Below are 22,322 nucleotides of genomic sequence, written 5' to 3'. Positions count from 1 at the left end.
AAAAATGATTTGGGGGTGAAGTTTCATTTGCTGCACAGTAAATATACCCAATTCTTGACCTATATATATGGGTGAAGCTGCATTGTTGTCTGTGCATGGGGCAAAATTTCCCCTTTAAAATATGACAAATTTCCAGGTTTCTAATTATTCTTAGATATTTCTTCTTCTTTAATCGTTAATTTATTATCTCCACACATGCTAGTAATTTATTTTATGAAATACCATCTGATCGATCGGGTGGTATATATTTCTTAACATGCGCGCATGTCATGTAAAAGTTTGTATGGATGTTTTTTTTTTTTTTTTTTTCCCTTTTTAGAAAAGAGCGTTATATATCATGCCTGCCTAGCTAGTTAAATATTCTTATTTCTAGGGAAAATTTCATGTACAGTACCATTTTTGCTTATATAACATGCTCATGACTTCTATTTTCGGTTAAAAAACAGACATGCCTTCAAGTATACAGTAGTACTCTTAGCTAGCTACTAGTGAGCAGAACTTCAATTTACAATGTTTTTTGTTTGGTTTTAGCCAGGACAGCAAAGCTGATAGGCTAATTTGTTTTGTTCGTGAAAGGGGAAAATGACTAGTTTCATGATTTCGGCTAGCTAGCTAAACATTTTCACCTTCCCATATGATTGTAAGATTTCTTCCCTGGCCCCATACAGGATAGAAATCCTAAACCATGGGCATTTCGGCTGTTAACTTGTATAATTGCTAGCTGCTGCAAGTGTCCAAGATCAGGCACATCTATCTATAAACGATTATGTATATGGATATTTGTATATGCTCGGATCGATGCACACAACTTTTCTCATGTAGATCGAGTATTTAATTTGGTTCTGATGGCAAAACTCAAACATGACTCAAATCCTCAAAGACTAGTATGATCGCAGCCACATCTTTTTATTCTGTATGCATATGCATGTTGACAATATTATGCGAGATGAGAGATCATATATGATGATCAGTACTCGACTGTAACATTTGTTCGATCCATTAACTTCATAAGATTTTACTTGAATATCTGTTTGTCTAAAAATGTGGTCTGATCAGGGATTGTGTGGGATTAATGTAGATTTAATTCATTCCCCAAATGTTTGATTAAGAACCTTATGTAAAATAAACAAGGACATAGCTAGTGTTTAAAATATTGAATGTGGTAGACATATCTAAATTTGGAAAGCCCCACTTTGTTTTAACTTTCTACTTTTTTTTCTTACTAAATTTGGAAAATCCCACTTTGTTTTAACTTTGCTTTTAGTTTTACAATTATTTTACTTGATGCTAAAAAGCAAGATTCTTTTGAGTTTCCACCTTATTGGATGGCATCATTTTCGTTCATAAAATGCGTATTCTGTTCTTTATCATGTTGGATGCTGACGTGCATTTGCTTTTCGTTATTAAATTTTAAGGGTGAAATTATTCTAAAGTTTTGGAATTAAAAAAGTCATGGGATAAGATCTGAGTGGAAATCATCAACTAGCTAGCTAGCTAGCTAGTCAGAGTCTAAGACAATAAAACAAATAGTTATACGTACGGTGACACTTTTATTCTCCTATTTAATTTATATATATAAGTATTATAATTATAAAAAAATATTATATAAAAATAATTTTATAAATTGATAAGATTTTATGTGATTCATTAAATTTACTTTATAATAAAAATAATTTTATAATTTAACACTTTTATTCTCATATTATATATATACATGTTAAAATGATATATATTTAAGAGAAATATTTTAACCATAAAAAAATTATATAAAAATAAATTTATAAAGAGATATGTAATCTCTTTATATTTATAATAATTCTCTATATTTAAACGTCATGTTTTGGAGCCATCTGATAAGATAACGATTAATCACTTAATTAATTAATATTGGCTTTAATTAAGAGGAAATTAAGTAGAATGAAATCAATAATATTTGCAGTTAATTACATGTAAATTAGACCGCATGCATGACATAGATCATATGCCAGTCTTTTGTGGGTCAGGTCGCATTAATTCCCCAAATCCTCGTACAGGGAATTAATTAATTAAGTTCCCAGAATAGCCAAAAACATCTTGCACGCGCGCGCGCACAAGTTAAGAGACCTGTAATATCGGTCAACACTTCCCAAATCCTCAAGGCCGGGATCGAGATTCTTTTCAATTGCATGCCCATAACAAGTTCCCAAAGGCATGCACCGAGCAGTGGTATGGGCATGCAATCGTGGAGGAGAGCTCCTGTAAAAGTTTCACACGCGTCTTCATCATCAATATCGAATTAGACCATTACAATTCGAGTACTAAAGTTGGTGAAAGTATATACATATTCGAGTACCAAAGGCATCCGTGTACTGTGTACCGTGAAAGTAGATTTTACATTCAACGGTACACAGTATACGGATGGAATTTAGACGAACGGTGTTAAAAATTAACAGAAAAATAATAAAAAATTATTAAAATAATAAATTACTATTTTATAGATACTTTTTATATATAGAAGATATATAAAATCTAGGCATATCATGCATGTATTGTTTCAAACATGTATATCCAAAAGTTTTTTCTTCTATAAATACATGAGTGCTTGAGTTTTTTTTTTCTTTTTTATCTAATTTCAAGTTTCAGATGATCAAGTTCTAATCAAATATGAGAGTATTACTCGTGATGTGATGTATGAGATACCACATTATCTAAAAAAATAATTTCATGAAATTTATAAAAATGTCAAGAGACTAGAACTTTAACATTGAACAATATCCTTTTAGAAAAAATCTTCGATGTGTCTTGAATTTTTATATTTTTAAGAATTTACGAGTGATTTCAAAGTCATTTATAGATATGATTCTTAATTAGACTGCAGCTAGCTAGTTATGTTGAGAATGAAGTTCTTGTAATTTATAATGATTTCAAGAGGCATAAATTATAAGGTTGACTAAGCATCTTAAAATATAAGCAAACTCGATCTTTCTTTAAATTATTAAAACATAAAGGCTTATGCTTATATTAATACCCCGGCCCCCCTTATAAATTAAAATGAGAAATGTTTTAGTAGCCTGGTCCCCTAATAATGCCGTCCCTAGTACTCATATAATTAATAATAATAATAATAATAATATATGATTGAGGCATTCATTTTTTAGTACTGTGGTCTCCAAAACCCAGATTTGGTTCAGTGGGTTTGGCTTCTCTCCACTAATTAAACCACAGGGCAAATTACATGCAGAGAGTAGACGTTTGAGCCTGACATGCAATGCCAAACGTACGGAAGCTAGTTAGCTGGGAAGGAATTGGGGAAGTGCTACTCCCACATAAGATTCTCAATCCTCACCGAACAGCAACATTTTTTTTTCTTTTTCTTTTTTACTTTTTTTTCAAACATTTTTTAAAACTGTTTAAATATTTTTTAAAAATTAAAAAAAAAAAACATAAATTCATTTAAAAACAGTTTCTAAATCATAAAGTAAAAACAAAAATTATTAAAAAAAATAAAATGCAATTCAGTAAGAAATTTATGTGAGAATACCCGGAATAGTATTTCCCGTAAGGATTAAGCGATCTACCACCATTTACTAAAAAACCTTCACATGATTGGCCTGAAAATTACGGAATTTAAAGAGAAATCAAATAGATTTTTGCTACGTACAAGTAAAGTTGTATACTAATCTACATATTAATACTGATTCATTCATATTCAAAATTTAAATTAACACTGTTTTTAATAAAATCTACTTTTTGACCAATCACATTAGATTAATGCACATATTAGTATGCAATTATACTTATAATTAAATTTTTTCAATCAAATATATAGAAGGGTTTAGAAAACTGTAAAACTTTATTAAAATTAAATTCCTTAAATATGATCATGTTCTTAGGGGTGATTTTCGTCTTAGGCCCGTGAGGGCCCTCAAAATCCAAGCCCACCAAGGGGGCTTAACTAGAGGACGAAATAGGAAAAAATAATGGAGTATGGAAAAGGAAAAATGAGAGAAAAAAATAGTATCAAGAAGGCAGGGAATGGGAGAAAAGACGTGAGGTGAGTTGATATGACATAAAGAATGGGAAAAAAAATAAAAGAAGAGGAGGGTGGACGACTTAAAGGACTTTAAGGATCTTCGGGAGGACGTCTTCTGGAGCTAGGGGGACTTTTTGAGGAACGTTTGGCCAAGCTTCTGAAAGGCTTCAAGGGAGAGCTTCTCTAACCTCCAGACATTGCAACGATGGTGTCCAGATCGGAAAAAATGATCTATAAATCTATTGTACATTGAGGATGAGAAACTCTGATAGACTATAGATAAAACTTATATAGTGGATTCCCATCTCCTCAAACCCAGTGGATGTAGGTCTAGTGTTGAACTATGTAAATTTTTATGTCTACTTCTCTCTCTTTGCATTTATATATTGTTCACCTTCATGGCCATACACATGGACTCCATACAATTGTAACGGAAAAGCCGAGTGCTTACACAACCTCATTCAAGCCCAGCACAACTGGGTCCGCACATCGTCAATGCGGGCCCAACACCGCCATCGACTAGCCGTATGCAAATCGAGTGAAGGTCCAAACCAACTAAGCAATCCGGCCCAAATGCAGACAAAATGTGACGTTAATACATGTCATTATAATTTATGAGTAGGTAGGATATATATTATATGGGCGGTGCTAATGTCATCGAGAAAAGATATCAAAAAATTGTATCGTACGTCTTACATATATAGCCACTGGATCCCTCATATTTCAGTGGAGCCCTCATATTTGACATGTGAGCTAACCAAAAATTACAATCCCATCAGAAATTGAGTTGTTTGGATCTTTGGGTTTCAAAATGAGAGGGGTGATGGTAGAGTTACTTGATTTTTTGTTTATTAATTGTTTTTAATTATTCACGGTGTAATAGCCACCTCATGAGTCGGTAGCTTCTCTCAGCAGTAGTAGCATTTTTTATATTATACATAATTTTTACCAATAACAGAGTAATAGATACGGACAAACCTCTCATTTCCTAAGATTTTATATTGATTACAGCAAAATCTGCTACAAATAATGCTACCTATTGATGATATTTATACTATATATATTGAGTATCAAAATGATAAATAAATGTCTTGCATCATACAATTTCAAGTAATCTTTGTAATTAAGATCGAGATCGAGATCATGATCACAATTTATGTAAAAAATGCGTTGATCCCTAGCTAGTATGTTTCCTTTGAAGCAACCTTATAAAGAGCTGATTAATATCTATGATCTGCTTTCTTATCTGGGTCCACGCGAAGCCAGAAAATAATTAAAAAGTTCGAAGTTAGAGATCATCACCTTTTGGACTCAGTATAAATAATGCCATGATTTATGGTGAATAGCTTAATGCACTTTGGATTTACTTATTTTTCTTACTCGCAACCAATCACATGATGTAGCAGCGAACGAAGGCGCGGAAACCGATCCCCATGTAAGAGACACATCCAGACACATAACGTGGTACACAAAAAATAAAGAAATGATGTTTGAAATGATGTTATTGTGTAACGATAAATATAATTATAGAATAGGTAAGTGTTACATAATTTTTTTGAAATAAATTACGCCATTTGTTGTTAAAAAAATTAATTTTTTTTATTTAAATTTCATATTTATTTATTTTTCAAAAAAAAATTATACTACATTTATATATTTTTAACTGTAAATATTATTTTTCTTATATAATATAGGATGATGATCAGTGCTCACGTAATAAACTTTTATTTGACGTTGGAATCCATTATAAGATTTCGCTGGATATTATATATATGAGTTTTGCTATTTATAAACTTCTATACTACACACTACATAATTTTTTTATTTTTTATTTTTATTTTATTCTTCTTAAAATAATTGAATTCTTCTACTAATCATCCATATACTACATATTTTATAAGAGAAAAAAATTAATAAATTAATAAAAAGAGTGATGTGTAGTGTATGAAGCTTATGAATATAATTTTTCTATATATATATATATATAGCTCTATATACATAACGAAATTCTTTCCTGAAATATCAATCAGGTATGTCAAATCATTCAAATTTTGTCATCTCATCAATGTAAAAGTAATAATTTAAAGATTTTTAAAAACAATACCATGATGTATTTTTTGAAAAACTGAGGAGAATTTCAGAATATAATCTTGATTAGCCACGTAACATTTTAATAAGTTGTAAATATAACATCAAAATGCTAATCAAGTCATGAGACCCTCTTTCAAAAGTGAATCCAGTGCATGATTTTTCTCCAGAGGCACTTGAACGATATAATTATAACTCTTACGTGTTTATTCTTCAGTTGCATAAGTTATGTACGCTTGATTTTTGAAGACTTAAGACGACAAAATTGCTGGGTTGGGGGGACCATTATTCTTATCCTCTGAATATCTTAGTAATTATAAGTTACTGTATAAATACATCATACATCATCTTCTTCAGTTTTCACCACTACGTACTTATAACTTTCCTTAATTTGTTTTTTGTTTTATTTTTTTTATTTTTTAGTTGTGAAAAGATAGAATAGTACTAACCCTTAAACTAACATATTAACAGAACTAGTCAACCCCAAGTACTACTTTCTATTTTTGGAAGATAAAAGAATTACCACATAATCGTTGAACTTTTCATAACTGAAACATGGAAAATTATATATATTTTATCGATCTTCCAAATTTTATGGATTCGATATATATTAAATTATAAATTATATTATTTCAAATTAAGGAGCTAATTAAATGGCAATAATTACCTTGGTAGTTTGGTTATCATGTTGGAAATTAAAAGAATTAGTGGTAGTTTGGGAGTGTAATTAAATTAATATAATTTTTCTAGAAATAATAATTTCCAAAATAGCAATGGGGCGCCAATTTCACTCTTAATTTGGAAGTTGATCTTCCTGTATGTTTTGCAGGGTGCTTTGACAATAATGCGATATTTCCACTGGATGCATGACTGCCATGCACACACACGTCACAAATGCACAAAATTGGCATATATATGTACTATGATCTAAATTAGCTTTAATTTATCCAATATCTGATCGATCTCCTGGGCTTACTAGTATGCCAGTCATGATAACATATTTTTTTATTATTATTATTTCCATATATAGCAGCAGCTTATAATTTACTTTGTGAGGGTACCGAAAGAGCATCTAGCTAGCTAGCTTGCATGCATATATATATATATATATATATATGGTAATTGCCAAGTTATTCATGATATCTTTGACCCATTATATAATTATTCTTGAAAGGTACGTACTTCGTGCAGGTATCTACATCTACGTATATTAAAATTTTGAAAACCTAATAAAGCCATAAAATACCAAAATATCATAGCCAATTATGTCCTGGCCGGGTCGAATCGATTTTTTTTTTTTTTTTTTACATGAGTTTTGTTGTCTTCACATGATAATTCTGGGAGTAAATAATACGTGGCTAGCTAGTTTCAAAAAGAGTTTTGATACTCATCATTATTCTCATATATATAGTACCACACACATTTTTATTATTTTAAATTTTTTATAATTTTTTTTAGTTTTATTGATATTAAACTAACAGAATTTTTCTATTCAACATCTATATACTACACATTTAGTAAGAAAAAAAATGTGTGATATATTGTAATATGAGAATGATAAATAAAATTTTTGTATCAACAATCATTCAATCATACGGTGTCCATCCATACAGAATATATGGAGGCCAGGAAAAAAAAAAAAAAAGTAAAATATCAGATGTTATGCCCAGAATAATATTTTATTAATCAACAGGTTGATATATATATATATATTAATTTTGCTGAAAAGTAAAAACTATAGCCAGTGATACAGTGCATGCGTTGTACTGTAATAATTGAATATATATTTATATATTTGCCTAAATTAATTGGACAAGCCAGGCGGGTTTATCGCCATTAACGAGAATGAAAAATTAATAGATGCTTAATTTTAAAGCGAGCTGCCTTTCATTCTACCAAATTCACTTTGGGTTCTATCTCAAGTTTCAAAATCTGAAGGCGATTATCGCTCTTACTAATCAATATAAAAAGTGTTATATATACAAAAGGATTTTATAGAAATAAATTTATAAATTGATAAAACTTTATATGATACTTAAGATTTAATATTTTACAATAAAAGTAGCATTACAATCTAATTTATTACATTAAATCACGTCAATTTATAAATTTACTTTTTTGAAATCTTTTTGTTATTAAAATATTTCTTAATTAATAATGGTTCTCTTATAAAGTTCTTTATTTCAAAAAAAAAAAAAAAAGAGTCAACGTAGCTAGCACTACTTAGGCCTCGTTTGTATGTTGATCACATGATCAGAAATCTATTAGTATTTGTGAAATGGTTTAAGTTAAAATATTTTATTGAGTTTTGGAAAAAGTGAGAAAAAAATTGAATAAAAATATTTTAAAGTTAAAATATTGTTAGAATATTATTTTTATTTTGAGATTTAAAAAAAATTAAATTATTTGTTGTGTTTTATATGGAAGTTTGATAAAGTTGTAATTATTAGATAATGTTTAAATGAAAAAGTCAAAGATTTAAATTTAAAAATATTTGTATTTGAGTGATATTTAGAAAAAAAAAAGGATTAAACGAGATAAAAAAAATATGAATTAAGATAGCTATCCAAACGAGTCCTTGACACCTTGTACTCTCTTAGTTTTTTAAGAGTATTCACATTGAGTTTTCTATAATTTTTTATAAATTTTAACTATTTTTTTATTATTATTTCTACAACTTTATTTCTATGTACATCTTTAACTATTCTCTATAAAATATATATAAAAACTTATTTAGGGGATGAATTGTGACTATTTAAATATAGAGAATCATTATTTACATTCTAAACCTATACCTTAAAATAGGGAACTGGATAAAGTATTTATTTTGTCAAAAAGTTAAGTTAATTCTCTAAAATTTAGAGATTTTAGAACGTATAAAAAATCGAATTGGAATGCTCCCGCGAGGGTGTGTATATATATATAGTCAGAATAAAGAGCACCTCAAAGTTAGGTTCCGGTGCCCCCCAAAAATCCCAAGACTTATTTAAATTTGTACGGTGCCAAGAGAAAAAAAAAAAAAATTAACATGATATACTATCTTTCCCATATTCCTCCTCAACGAATTCAAGTAATTAACGGCCGGACGATTGAAACCTACTTTCCCTCCATTTGCATGTCCACCCTGAACACATGACACACACACACACATATATATATAAATCTCATCAAATGCAGTTCGCACACAGATGAAAGAAGTATTCTTGGAAATATGGAAGAAGATGAGAGAAAAGACAATAATTGCGTAAAGCAAGCGGCCATTCTGTACAGCTTTGATTCATGGGCGGTATATAAATCTAATTTAGCGACATATCATATGACATATTATCATGCATGCCTTGTCCTCTAGTTGGGGAAGCAACACACGACATTGATAAATTGATTGCTGCTCATGCTCCTGTACTTTCTCTTCCAATTCTTGGGTCTTCAAGTCATTGTGCAAAGCCAGCCAGTAAGTACGTACCCTTTCTAATGGAACGCAAAGCTACAATCAGCGCGCGCGGAGCATCCAAGTCTATACTAGTTTAATAGAAGAAAATTGAATGGAATCGTGTACTAATTCGACTACTTTGATTTGTTAAGATGCTTTAACTGGACTCATCGATTCACTCCATTTCGATATACATAAGGAGAAAACAAAGATTCCCTAATTTTAAAGACAAACTGTACAAAAAATTAATTAATTGTGGCCCTTCATGAAGATATTATAATTATATATACATGATCATGACTACCATGATATACAGAAGATTAATATCAGAACTAAAGGAACCAGAAATTGAGACGTACAATAGAAAGAACAAAAGCAAAGCAGGCAAGACATCTTAAAACTGCTCCCATGATAACAGAAATAATCTTCCTCGCGCACGACTTGTCCTGATCTGTGAGGTAAATTAGCAGGACACATGCTGCATGATTCAACAGCTTACCATTCCTCCTGTACTATTGGTCACAGGTTTTTGTATATTTTTCTTGTCAGATTCAATAGGTTAGGTTTGTACCTTCATACATGCATGCCAAACTCCAACCTTGTTTATTAACACGACAGTACTACTGTCATCTGTGAACCTAAAAGTACTTGTCCTTTCGATCGAGTTAAAGAGCAGTAGTCCCAATTAATGTGCAATCCGTGAAAAGCTAGCACGAAATGTTGGCATGCACCCTGCTAAGCTTCTGAACTTGTCTGCTCAATATATAAACATCTTCAGGTTGAGTACTACCTAATCCAATCAATCGGTTTTATAATATTCTCTCTTCATTTCTTCCGATTATTAATTTTAATTATCATTATTATAATCCTTAAATTTGTAATTTTCTCAATTAAAGTATATGATCTTTGTCAAATTTTATTGATATAGATATTAGTTTTGCTACATATAAGTAAAGTAGTGTACTAATATGAATACCAAAATTGATTCCTTCATATTTAAAATTTAAATTAGCACTATTTTCAATCAAATCAACTTTTTGACTAATCATATTCAATTCGTATACATATTAATACGCAATTATGCTTGCAATTAAATTTTTTCTATAGATATCATCGAAAATATACAAGCCATGCCATAGAGTACTGCATGTATGCTGCGATCACACTTTAATTTTTTAATTTTAAAAATTTACATATTATTTAATTTATATGATCTTGGGATTTTTAAATCATTTTTAGATCTTAACGACGTGCTGCTTTTATATTACCAACCTCGTCATGATCTTCGTTAACAATAATCTGCAACATTTTTTACAGGCCCCCGGACTTTTCAGTGATAATTTTGACCAGACGATCAAGATTAGAAAGTAGTTCTGACTATATACAAAAACGTAGTCCACTTTATAAATTTTTGGGTCGAGAAGCACATGATGAGATTGGAAAACATCCTCAAAAAAGACAAGAAGATCGACTAGAAAGATAATGTTTTAATTTGTTTAATATTATATAGAACGTACTGTCGCTAGCTAGTGGCCGCTAGAATCGCGCGCACGTGTTATAATTATTGCCAAAAACAAAAGATTGTGTGTATATATATTGGCGTATAAAAATCAGATCATTATTCTTATCTCTATGATCATTGTGTTCAACGTCTTGACTCTTCTTGCTCCCCGCTTAGGTCCAACATAGAAAGATCAGGGCCAACATTACTGTGGTTAGTGCGTGGAGACTCCTCAAGCAAATTGGTGCTTCACTAGATCCTGTCCCAGGAAAAGTCTTTTAAGTTCACACAATTAAGTACACCAAAATACCATATATATATATATATATATATAAAAGAGCATTTTCATCTCATTCCCAATAATATTATTTTTCTTAAAATTTGATAAAAAATTTAAAAATTTGATTAAAATCTCCCCTACATCCGAATCCCTATTTTAGAAAAAATGTTTAGAGGATAAACAGTAGTGCTCCAAATATATGAAATCAATATTCATCCCCTAAATTATTTTTTATTAATATTTTATTCTAATAAATAAAATAAATCCTTTTTCCAATCATCTACATTTTTTTTATACTCATATTTATTATAGTTTTAAATGATAATTTTAAAAATAATTTAAATAATTACAAAAATATGAAAATTTTAATTTTAAAATATTATCATACCCTAAAAAAATAATTTAAATTTTTGTTTAAAATATTCACTAAAAGAATAGTTCAATACATAAGAAAAAATATTAAGTAATTAAGTCAATACTCTAAGGGATATAAAGATCAAGGAGACTACGTGGATGTCAATAGCGATTGCGTACCTACGATCGATATCCATCAGCAGATCCTTTTTTAGCCTATCCCATATGTATAATATTGCTAGATAATTTTTTTTAAAAGGAGGGCTTCTACGACTGAAATAAAATAAATAATTAAAGTTGTATGTTACCTGTTTTTAATAATTAATTTATAACCTATTTTTAGCGCAATGAAATTAATACGATTAATTTTTTTTATTTAAAAAAAAAAAAACAGTTTTATTAACATGAAAAACAGAAAAAGAGAGAGGAGGGGGAAAATTTAATATGTGGTATAACATAGCCTTTCTCGAAAGATCAAAGGTTGTTGTTTGACTACTATGTGGTGATCTTGCATGCATTGATCTTTGTAAATGAATTTTTCGATTGGTGCAACTCGTACAGATTTTTATAATATTGGTATTATCTATTTATTCCAAAACATACATTATAATATATTTATAAAAGAAAAAATTATTCCTCCCTGATCCCACCGTCAACACAATAAAATGAGTAATGACAAATTGTTGAAATTCCAAAAAAAAAAAAAAAAATCTTTTCTTTTTTTCTTTTCGTTAATATGACATTAATATTTAATGCATATATAATTGTTTGGGTAATATTATATATAGAATGTGCAGTCTTTATGTATTGCAGTTAAAAAAAAAGTGAAGATTATCATTAAAAAAATAATTTTTTTTATATAGATCTTAAATTTATCTATTTTTTTATTCAAAAAAAATAAGAATAAATTTCACACTCTAAAATTATAAATATCATTTTACATAATTAATTAAATTTTAATTTAGAAGTAGATCAACAAGTAATTATCTACCCTTGCGCAAGAGCAAATCCAGGCAATTACGACTACTCTTTCAGCCCATAAGGCAAACAAATAAGATACGGGATTAAATAAGGGGGGAAGGGATTGGGCTCATGGGCCCATATATAGTCCTCGGGAGGAATCTGCTCCTCCGATTCATTAGTTTAAGAAAAAACAATTATTTTCAGTTGTTGATATGTGATACCAGAATGATAAGTAATATATATATTAAAAAATATAATATATAATTACTTTTATAAGGAAAAAGTGGAATTATTTTTGTTGTCTAAATCGTTAATATATATATATATATATATTTGTGTGTGTGAAGCAATATGTCAAGAATTTTCAATTTTAATAGATCAGCAAAAGATTAGATAAATTTACCCCCTTTTAAGCCAGGAGGTCCAGTACTTCTCGGCGAGGCAGGAGGAGTGGGTGCTGGGCCGAACCCCAGACTATTACAATCTGCTCCCCAGTAGCCTGTCAAAAGGAATTGTAACCATCAATTTAACATGTATCTTATCAATTCAATAAAAATTTTATTTGTTATACAGACCCAAAAAATAAAAATCAAAAAAATCTCAAACTTTAGGTAAAAACATGAATTAGGGAGAGAAACAAATTCTTGAACCTACTTTTTAATTATGAGTTGCCGGCAGTTTTTTTTTTTAATCATCATTATTTAAAGAGTAATGATAGATACAGTTTTAGGATGTAGAAACTCCGAGAACTTCTTTTGAAAAAAAAAAATGTGGATCTTACTTTTTTTTTTAAAGTATAGAGGGTTTGCATACTCTAAAATTGTATATATTATTTCTCATAATTTAAACCTATATTTGGTGCTATTTAAAAGACTATGTATAAATTAATATATAATATTGATGCTTCTATTGAAGAAGAAGGAATTAGTATTAAAGGAATTGATTGTATTGTAGAAATTAGCTTACATTGCTTAAAACAAGCTCTGCCTTTTAAATTCAACAAATTCTGGGAGCCTTCATTACATTCGCATGTGTATGCAGTTCCATTGCTTACGCAAGTTCCATCGCCGCACCAAACGAGAGCACAAGCTGTAAATCAATTCAAAAAACAAAAAGAAAATGCTTAATTTTCTCCAACTGCACCAACTTTATACTTTTAGTTGTTTTATATATTTGGAAATTAAATATATATATATATATATATATATATATGCGGTGGTTAATGGGAAGGGCGTACGGTTAGGCAAATTTAGAGGGGGTGGAAGTGGAACGAGAGGAGCTGGTGGTGGTGATGTTGACCCCTTCCCACATTGAAAATCAACTGTGCCTGCAATATCATCAATCACCCAATTAATTAATTTGTCTTTTCTTTCATTTCATGAATTTTTATTTTTTTAAAAAAAAAAAACAACAAATAGAGTTCATAAATTATAATCATGGAATTTAAGTAGTTAATCGGTTAAAATCATCAAGAAAATATTACAAATGGAATGAATTAACAATGAGCTTCGACTTCTAGGATTTTAATTGTTCAATCACAATGTATCATTTAAAAAAATAAAATAAAATAAAAAACCCAACTTTAAGTTGTTGAGTTCCTAATGTACACCATAAGTTATGCGATGGGCCTACTTCGCATTTCATATTAAGAGCAAAATGGCTGTCGTTTTGATTGAAAATAATAATAATAATAACAACAACAAAAAATCTTCTAAAGATTGCAGTTCCAAAAGTATAGCAGAATTGACTATAAACCACGGAATCCGAAACGTTAGTCGACCTTTGATAATTGACGAACAAAAAACTGTTTTCTAAGCAGCTAATTAAAAAGAAACACTATATATAAAAAGAATTGAAAATAGGAGAAGCTGGATTTTTTTTTTTTTTTTGAGAGAGAGAGAGGGAGTAAAACATAATGAAAGTCTGTTAACTGTTAAATTGTAATGTATATGTATGGATGGTCTTGCGGGCATTTGCCTTGCGGTTCTAGTACTTCTTTGCATGCATATAAAGTAGTAGTAGTGCACACAGAGACATAAACCCAACCATGCATCATGTGCACACATATAGACAAACTGCATGCACAGAGAGAGAGAGAGAGAGAGAGAGAGAGAGAGAGACTCACAGTTAGGAACAACACAAGAGGGGAAAGTCAAAGGACCGATCTGCGTTTTCTTCCAACCAGGATTACACTCGCAGTCGAAACCAATTAGCGTTGAAGCATTAGAGGCCTTGCATGTCCCTTCCCCACAATTTATTAGTGCACACGGTACATCTACGCATTATATGTAGAAACACATCATCATCATCACTACCACTCCAAACACGCTAATCGAAACCAAACCCATTTTAATTCAATAACATAATACATACAGATCTAGAACAAATTTATCGAAACAAGATCGAGTACTAGTGTTCGATTTCAAATATTGGGTTGTCACCTTGTAACGGGCCGTTTGGAATCAACTGTGCAGAAGTGGCTCTCAGATTGCAGCAGAAGAAAGTGAAGAGAAGGAGATGGAAATGAATGAGAGTGATCATCTTCAAACTGAAGAATTCCATTTTCTAGCTAGGGTGGTGGATGGACGGGCGGCACGGTTGGAAGAGCCTCGTTTCAAGGTCATTTATATGAGAAGTTTAACTAGTAATGATAAACTCACCCCCGAAGTTACCTTTTTCTTATTTTCTTATATTTTTTTAATAAGTTTTCTTTCCAAAAAAAAAAAAAAAAAAAAAAGAGTTATTTAGCAATATCTAATATCTATCCAAATTTCATTTTTCCTTCTTTTTTGAATAATGCTATCTACATATAATTATAGAATGCGCAAGCGTTACAAAATCACTTTGAATTTTTTTCCCATATAATTTTTATATTTATTAATTTTTTTAAAGAAATTACGCAATAATTACTTATTTCATAACTGCAAATATCATTCATTTTCTAATTTATTCTTTGGCACCGAATCAAAAGAACTTCTCTTTTTGTTTGAATAAATTTAAACCTTCGAAGTACTTTATAACTTTGGTTTTTCTGAGCAAAAAATTAGTAAGGTACTCGATTATGTTTTACACGAAAAAGGAAGAAAGGGAAAGGCACTTACGCACGCAAGTGACCGAACATTGGGCGGAAGCATCAATAAGAGTGTCTATCCCTTGGTGGGCAATGCGATCGCCGATGGGGGTGTCCGCCCAAGCTTTTCACGTGTAATTAATGAGGTTTAGATGGGGGCGGTGCATGCGATGGAGGGAGAAAGAATGAGACATATAGATGAAATTGGTTGTGTCGATTTTAGCCACAATGCAATCGGCAATTGGTGGTTAATTAGCCAAGTGCACGCTTCGGCCGTCCTACTCTTCTCGATCGCAGGCCTGACCTCTCAATATGTGCCACTTCAGAGTCAAAGAGGCTTCTCGTTTTCCTTTTCCTCTTCTTAATTCACCTTTTCTTTTCTTTTTAACTCTTCATTGGTCACGAAATCAATTCTGCTTTGCTGATGATAACTAAGATTTTTGGATATGATTCGTCGCATCTTTGGATTGTTACATGATTCAGAACTTATACATTAAATTTCGAGAGTGAAGTAAATTAATAAGGCATTTTGAGATCGAGTTCAATTTACATTACATTTCAGGGATTACATACAAAAAATAGCACAGCAATTGTATAACTTTCCAAACACTTGATTACAATCGATCGGCTGCCGGAGAAACAAATGAAATACCGAGAGACAATCCGAAGACAATCACACTGACTCGTTAGGAAGACGATCATGTACTATCTTCTCTATGGCATTATATTCTTTATTTCTTTATTTATGCTGACCCAAATTCTGAAAACCACTTCTCATGCTTCTCTATATCAGCTGCAGAAACACTACGCTGGACCTTCACCAAGGCTTCTTCAAAGTCGCACATGGCAACAGGATCGTTTGAAATCTCATCCTTTGCCATGTTCTTAATCTCGTCACGTGTTTTACCAGCTATTTTACGCCTCATGCCATTCAAGGAAGCATCCCGGCACACATTCGTCAGATCATCTCCACTGTACCCATCTGTTCGGCGAGCCACTTTGTCAATATCTACATCAGGGGCCACCTGATACATGATAAATATGATTGATCAGGGAAAAAGAACTGCAAAATATATTTAGGCTTCGAAACAAAATTATGATAATTGCGCACACATAATTGCCGGCTACGACAAAATTATACCTTCAAGACGATAACAATATAAAAAAAAAAAATGCAGTGAAAGCAGAAGCAACAAGATCAACTTAAGCTACCATGAATCTTTTGATGAGAAATCCTAGTTTTTATTCAAAAGTCTTGAGACTTTCTTCGTAAAACATGTATGTGCAGTTATATGCCAATCAAATTACAATTATATTCAAATCCAGAAGAGAAATGACACCACGTCTGAAAATAGAAACAAGAAATTCAGATAACACTGCAGAGAAATTAGAAGTTATGTGCAGGACCAAAAGAAAAGACAAATCTGGGATTGTCAAAACATCATATTCCAGTACATGCCCAGAAAAAATACCCATACGCTATTATACCTCTACAGTTTTCAAGTTGATCCGTATAAGCTCCTTACGGCTCTCAAAATTTGGAAGGGGAATATAAATACGCTTTTCCAGCCGCCTCCTGCATTAAATTATATCGAGTACGATTAATAAATTCAAATGGTAGACTTTAGACATGTATATGAATAAAGGATGGTTACTACAATTGACAACTCATTGGGTAAAAATAAAACCCATAGATAGATTCATAATATAGAAAACCAACCTCAACGCCTCGTCTATGTCCCATGGAAAGTTAGTAGCTGCCAAAACCATCACTATTTTACGGGAACCATCTTCACCTGTGGAACTATTGTTTACACCATCCACCTGAACTAGAAGCTCAGACTTAACCCGTCTGGATGATTCATGCTCCCCCGATGCCCTGAAAAAAAAACGAAATTATTTGAATTTGGCTTCAATAAAAATACAAAACAGAATTGCCAAAAAATATTCAATTAATTTACATATTAGAGCAGAATAAACATATCACAGATCTGGTTATCCATAAAAGCACAAAACTATATGAGCAGCAACATAGCCAAAAGATGGATAACACACAAGAAAAAGGATCCCGAGAAAAAAGGATCATTAAGATCTTACACTAAAAGAAGCAGAACAAACATCAATTGGCATTCCAAGTATCCACAAGAAGAAGTGAAAGACTTACCCTCGGGCATTGCAGAGAGAATCGATCTCATCAATGAAAATTGTACTTGGTGCATAAGCTCTTGCAAGATCAAACAAGCACCGCACCATGCGCTCACTCTCCCCACGCCATTTAGAAGCCAATGTAGCTGACGAAACATTGAAAAATGTGGTACCACACTCGGTAGCAACCGCCTTAGCTAGTAGCGTCTTCCCAGTTCCGGGAGGACCAAACATGAGTACTCCTTTCCAGGGTCTCCTAATTCCCTACAAGTAAAAAAGCAATAAGCTTAACCCCAAGTTCCAACCAATGATCTATTATACCTGCAGCTACATCTCATTTCACAAGAGAAAGCAATTAAATCCAAGGAGAAGCAGCAATGTGGGATAGAAAATTAGTCAGACCCCTACCCATTCTTTTGGATAAGTAATATCTAATAAAATTAAAAAACTAATTTTTATATTTTAAATTTATTCTTTTATCTTTTGTTTTCCCAGGCCAATTAAAAGGAGAATTAAATTTGGGTGGTCACATCCAATACAAAAGTTATGTTGGCATGTCCTTAATACTCATTCAAATGAACTTGAAATAATCCCAGCACATAGAACGTTAAAGCATGATAAGAGCAGAAAGAAATCTGCATCTGAGCACATACTATAGGTTTAATGCGGGTATGTATAATTAAAGTGAGATATGAGCTAATAAAATTGTTAATGAACGTGATTTAATTTAGTGATACACAAACCATATATAACCAGCCAATAGTACCTGGAAATACTCAGGCATCCATAGAGGAAGCACAACAGCTTCTTCTAGTAACCTTTTTGCTTCACTCAGCCCCGCAACGTCATCCCATCTCACTCCAGGACTGTTTTCCAACACGTCCCTTTCAAGCATTTCAGCCAACTCAGGATCAGGCCCCTCATATTGTGCCCTCTTTGATTTTCCATCTTCAGCATCACTAATCTAATAATTCCAAAAACACATTTAGCAGAATATAGATAAACTCAGCCCTATATAACTATTAAACATACTTAGAGAAGGCAGACAGGTACAGGTGCTTCAGAGGCTGGAAACAGAAGAAGAGCATGGATTACTGTTTCCTCAACAGAAATAACATGTAGAACTTGAGGATAGCAACAAAAGATAACCGAAAAAAGCTAGAGTTTACACATTTTTTATTCTGAAAGAATTCACATTATAAGAATAAAAAAGTGGTCGGTAGTTACAAATAATAAAAAAATTCCTGGATGGAAATAGGATAGATCAATTCATCCATCTCTTGCATAATTTCCTTCTAAAATCATAATAAAGATCATAAAAAAAATCATAATAAAGATCAAACAACTGTGCGAAGAAAATCCCAGCCTGCACCAATTACTTGCCTATAAGTCGAACAAACCCTAAATACAATATATTCTCTCAATGGGGCTTGCAATATCTTCATATACATCGAAGGTAAGACGAACCATATAATGTTAGATGAACACCATACACTGAGGAGTTGTGCTTCCGTAAAACCAATTTATGCATTGAGAAGTGAAATTAATCCTTTATTAAAGTAAAATTAGGTAATCAAGGCCTTGTCTACTTTAGCCTGATTAGATCCATCAAGTCACTAACTTCGAATAACCAAACCATACTTTTGATCCCATATAAACTATAATTAAAAAACTCATTAGTTGATACGGTCACATCTCAAAGGAAAACTCCAACATTTGATAATTTCAGTGTCAGTAATTCCATCATTTGGATCTAAAAACTTTTCAAAACTTCCACATCATACTAAACATCCAATAGAACATTGATGCTTGGGGTTCAATTTGATTTGAAACCAGAATAGCCAAGTGTAATATGACTCTTGGGATCAAAAATTCTTCATGCAAGGACAGTAAAAAAACAACCATGTGATTGTATGCTTCCTCCTTTGCAGATAAAACTCCATCCACCTATTTATTACCAACTATAGGTCCTCTAAATAACAAAAATATACTTTATTACGGTAACTCCAAACTGTAGTTAACCAGAACTAGTTTGCCAACTACAACTTACCGTTGCATCTCCTTTACTAGATTTGCCAGAACCAGTGCCTTTCTTTCCAGTAGTTGATGCTCGAACACCTGAGTTAACCCTGCTTGAACCACCAGCCTTTGTAGCTCGGCCAGTTGTATTAGTCCTAGCAGAACTGCGAGCCCATGCCCCATCTTGTGGGGACTTCCTCATGCCCACTTGACCAGCCCTCGCTGGTCTTCTGCTGGAAGTATCCCGACTAGGTGGCCGCCATACATCAGGATCATCCATTGGACCACGTGAGGAAGTTGGGTACTCATCCAATGGTTGAAAAACAAATGAAGATTTAGAATTTACTGGTGGCGAAGAAGTGCGTCGTCCCATGGCACTTTCCTTGAATGCCTTTCTCTCTGAATCTAGTTGCTTTACAACTTCTATCTCTTCAGACAAGGCCTTTTTAACGTTCATCCATTTTGCACGAATTAAAGGGTCATCAAGAGTATTAAGGTGTCTGAAATCAGAACAGATACGGAAAAAACTTTACTACCAACCCCGGCACAAACCAGAATACTGAAATATCACAATCTGAGGTGTTATCATTTTATATGACACAATCTGCAGCATAGTGTGACTGACAACAATCAATAAGCATTTTTGGATATGATATTCTATTAACCCTGGGTATGTCTTAGTATGTCTACGATGTAGAAGGTTGGGGTAAATATTTTGAGCCTTGTCCACATTAGCAAAGCAGATTTAACTAAGAGAAAACTATGTTTGACGTAATTAGCAAATTCCAGTAAGTAAAGGTCCACGTTCCCAAATTCCCAATTGCATGTATTCACCAATATCCATATACTTGAAAAGTAAAATATCAACTCTAATCAACTTACCTAAGCCTCACCTAAAACAAAACCCAATATACAAAATTCTAAAATTCCGGAGTGTTTCAGAAACAAGATTGCTTACAGTTACTGAAAAAAATATATATACTTGTCCACGCCAAAAATGTACATCCCGCACTAAATTTTCCTTCTTCAGCTACTCAACTTCTCCATCCAAACAAACAGAACCTCGGAAAAATTCAGCCAAGCATTTTCCACAACAAAAAATCCCCAAATCCATATGAAACAATGGAAATCATGAGCCCAAAACTGATGGAAAAGCAACAAGCGCGCAATCAAAGCCAATAACACCAACATTTTCAAACACTTCCCTAGGAACTTCCAAGATTATCAATACAATACCAAAATCAAGCCACTTATCCAATGACAGAATTCTAAAGAGATGAAGGTAGAGATCACTCACTTGTTGATCTGAGCAATGGCCCCGTCGAAAAAGATAACGGAGGTGTCATAGACTCCTTCCATAGCATACTCCCTCGCCAATTTCAGGTGTTCCTGCAAGCCAGACAGTGAAGCTCCTCCCATTCTCTCTCTCTCTCTAAACTTCTATAGAGAAACGAAATCTGAAGAATTACGGTTTCCTCGTGAAGAGAAAGGAGAAGAAGTAGAAGAAAAAGCTCACGGTGTTCGAAAGCTTCTCTCTTCAGTACTTTTTTTCTCCAGTTTCTTCAGATTTTCTCGCTCGGTCTGGTTCGATGGAGCAGTGGACTTGATAGCGACGTTTAAACGACGACCGACGGAGAGGTTGGAGGGAGATGAACTGACGATAATGCCCTTGATATTTTTAAAGTTTTACGTTTTCAGGGAAAGTGGGTGGTATCAATTGGGCTTTTTCTTTGTGGTTCGGCCGTTGGGTGGGGGGTTGGGTTTGATTGTGCTTGGGAGGGACTGTCGGCCGTTGGAAATGTAGGGCCCAGCCGTTGTAAACTTAATTTTGAATCTTCTTTAAAAAAATAATACTACTCATCATTCTAATTTTTAACATTTTATTATGTAGTATTAGATAATTAAAAATTATTTATTATATTTTTCTTGTAAACTTATCATCTAATGTCACATTATAAAATAATCAGATGATACTGAAAAAATAGATGAATAAATTTTTTCTCAATAAAATATTTACATTGTTATCCATATCAACTTATAAATAATTTTTAAAAAAATATATTATATATTAAATCCTCCTCTCATTTAGATTTTATGTTGTTGACGTGGAATCTTTAAATTTATATTTTAAAAGATAAAAATTGATTTAACGATTGATAAACAATTCTACATCAATATAATTTGATCAGAGTTGAATACAGTGTAATATATAACATAACTCTTAAAATTTTGAGCATAGTCCAACATTATTAAAAGCTATAATATTATTATTTTGCTTTTTTATGTAACAAGTGTTTGATAGTAATATGATTCTTATTCTTCTTATAACAAAGATTGATTCAATGGGTTATTGAACTTGAAGATTGTCACATCTTCAAATAAAAAGAGATTCCTTCGTTGGAGTTGTGAATAACTATAGAGAGAGTTGTGACGTATTGTTGACCAATGTAATGCATGGAA

The 22,322-nt window shown here is 32.0% G+C and overlaps 2 protein-coding genes across 2 annotated transcripts; both read right to left on the bottom strand.

The window, feature by feature from the left end:
• Positions 1 to 10,912: 10,912 nt before the first annotated feature.
• Positions 10,913 to 15,255, bottom strand: LOC122303358 (neurogenic locus notch homolog protein 3-like). Its single transcript, XM_043115116.1, has 6 exons — positions 15,070 to 15,255; positions 14,754 to 14,903; positions 13,866 to 13,955; positions 13,595 to 13,717; positions 13,032 to 13,127; positions 10,913 to 11,290 (listed from the first exon to the last, which is right to left on the bottom strand). Exons 1-6 carry the CDS (start codon positions 15,188 to 15,190, stop codon positions 11,205 to 11,207), a joined length of 666 nt encoding a protein of 221 aa, XP_042971050.1. The 5' UTR covers positions 15,191 to 15,255; the 3' UTR covers positions 10,913 to 11,204.
• Positions 15,256 to 16,196: 941 nt separating this feature from the next.
• Positions 16,197 to 21,493, bottom strand: LOC122282826 (katanin p60 ATPase-containing subunit A1-like). Its single transcript, XM_043094874.1, has 7 exons — positions 21,160 to 21,493; positions 19,894 to 20,362; positions 18,610 to 18,807; positions 17,863 to 18,107; positions 17,419 to 17,577; positions 17,187 to 17,274; positions 16,197 to 16,723 (listed from the first exon to the last, which is right to left on the bottom strand). The coding sequence occupies exons 1-7, from the start codon at positions 21,279 to 21,281 to the stop codon at positions 16,442 to 16,444; spliced, it is 1,563 nt and encodes a 520-aa protein (XP_042950808.1). The 5' UTR covers positions 21,282 to 21,493; the 3' UTR covers positions 16,197 to 16,441.
• Between the last annotated feature and the right edge of the window lie 829 nt (positions 21,494 to 22,322).

Source organism: Carya illinoinensis, chromosome 1 (genome assembly GCF_018687715.1).
Source record: "Carya illinoinensis cultivar Pawnee chromosome 1, C.illinoinensisPawnee_v1, whole genome shotgun sequence".
Classification (NCBI taxonomy): Eukaryota; Viridiplantae; Streptophyta; class Magnoliopsida; order Fagales; family Juglandaceae; genus Carya; species Carya illinoinensis.
This window is presented reverse-complemented; position numbering and strand designations above follow the sequence as displayed.

What these genes read in the sequence shown, in the direction of transcription:
- LOC122303358 (XM_043115116.1), bottom strand. Translation starts at nt 15,190, where the DNA reads ATGGAATTCTTCAGTTTGAAGATGATCACTCTCATTCATTTCCATCTC. An exon ending in CTCTTGTGTTGTTCCTAACT is followed by an intron (nt 13,956 to 14,753) that starts GTGAGTCTCTCT and finishes ATGATATTGCAG; the next exon opens with GCACAGTTGATTTTCAATGT. An exon ending in ACCTCCTGGCTTAAAAGGGG is followed by an intron (nt 11,291 to 13,031) that starts GTAAATTTATCT and finishes TTCCTGGGACAG; the next exon opens with GATCTAGTGAAGCACCAATT.
- LOC122282826 (XM_043094874.1), bottom strand. Translation starts at nt 21,281, where the DNA reads ATGGGAGGAGCTTCACTGTCTGGCTTGCAGGAACACCTGAAATTGGCG. An exon ending in TCTCTCTGCAATGCCCGAGG is followed by an intron (nt 17,578 to 17,862) that starts GTAAGTCTTTCA and finishes TTTTTTTTTCAG; the next exon opens with GGCATCGGGGGAGCATGAAT. An exon ending in GACATAGACGAGGCGTTGAG is followed by an intron (nt 17,275 to 17,418) that starts GTTGGTTTTCTA and finishes AATTTAATGCAG; the next exon opens with GAGGCGGCTGGAAAAGCGTA.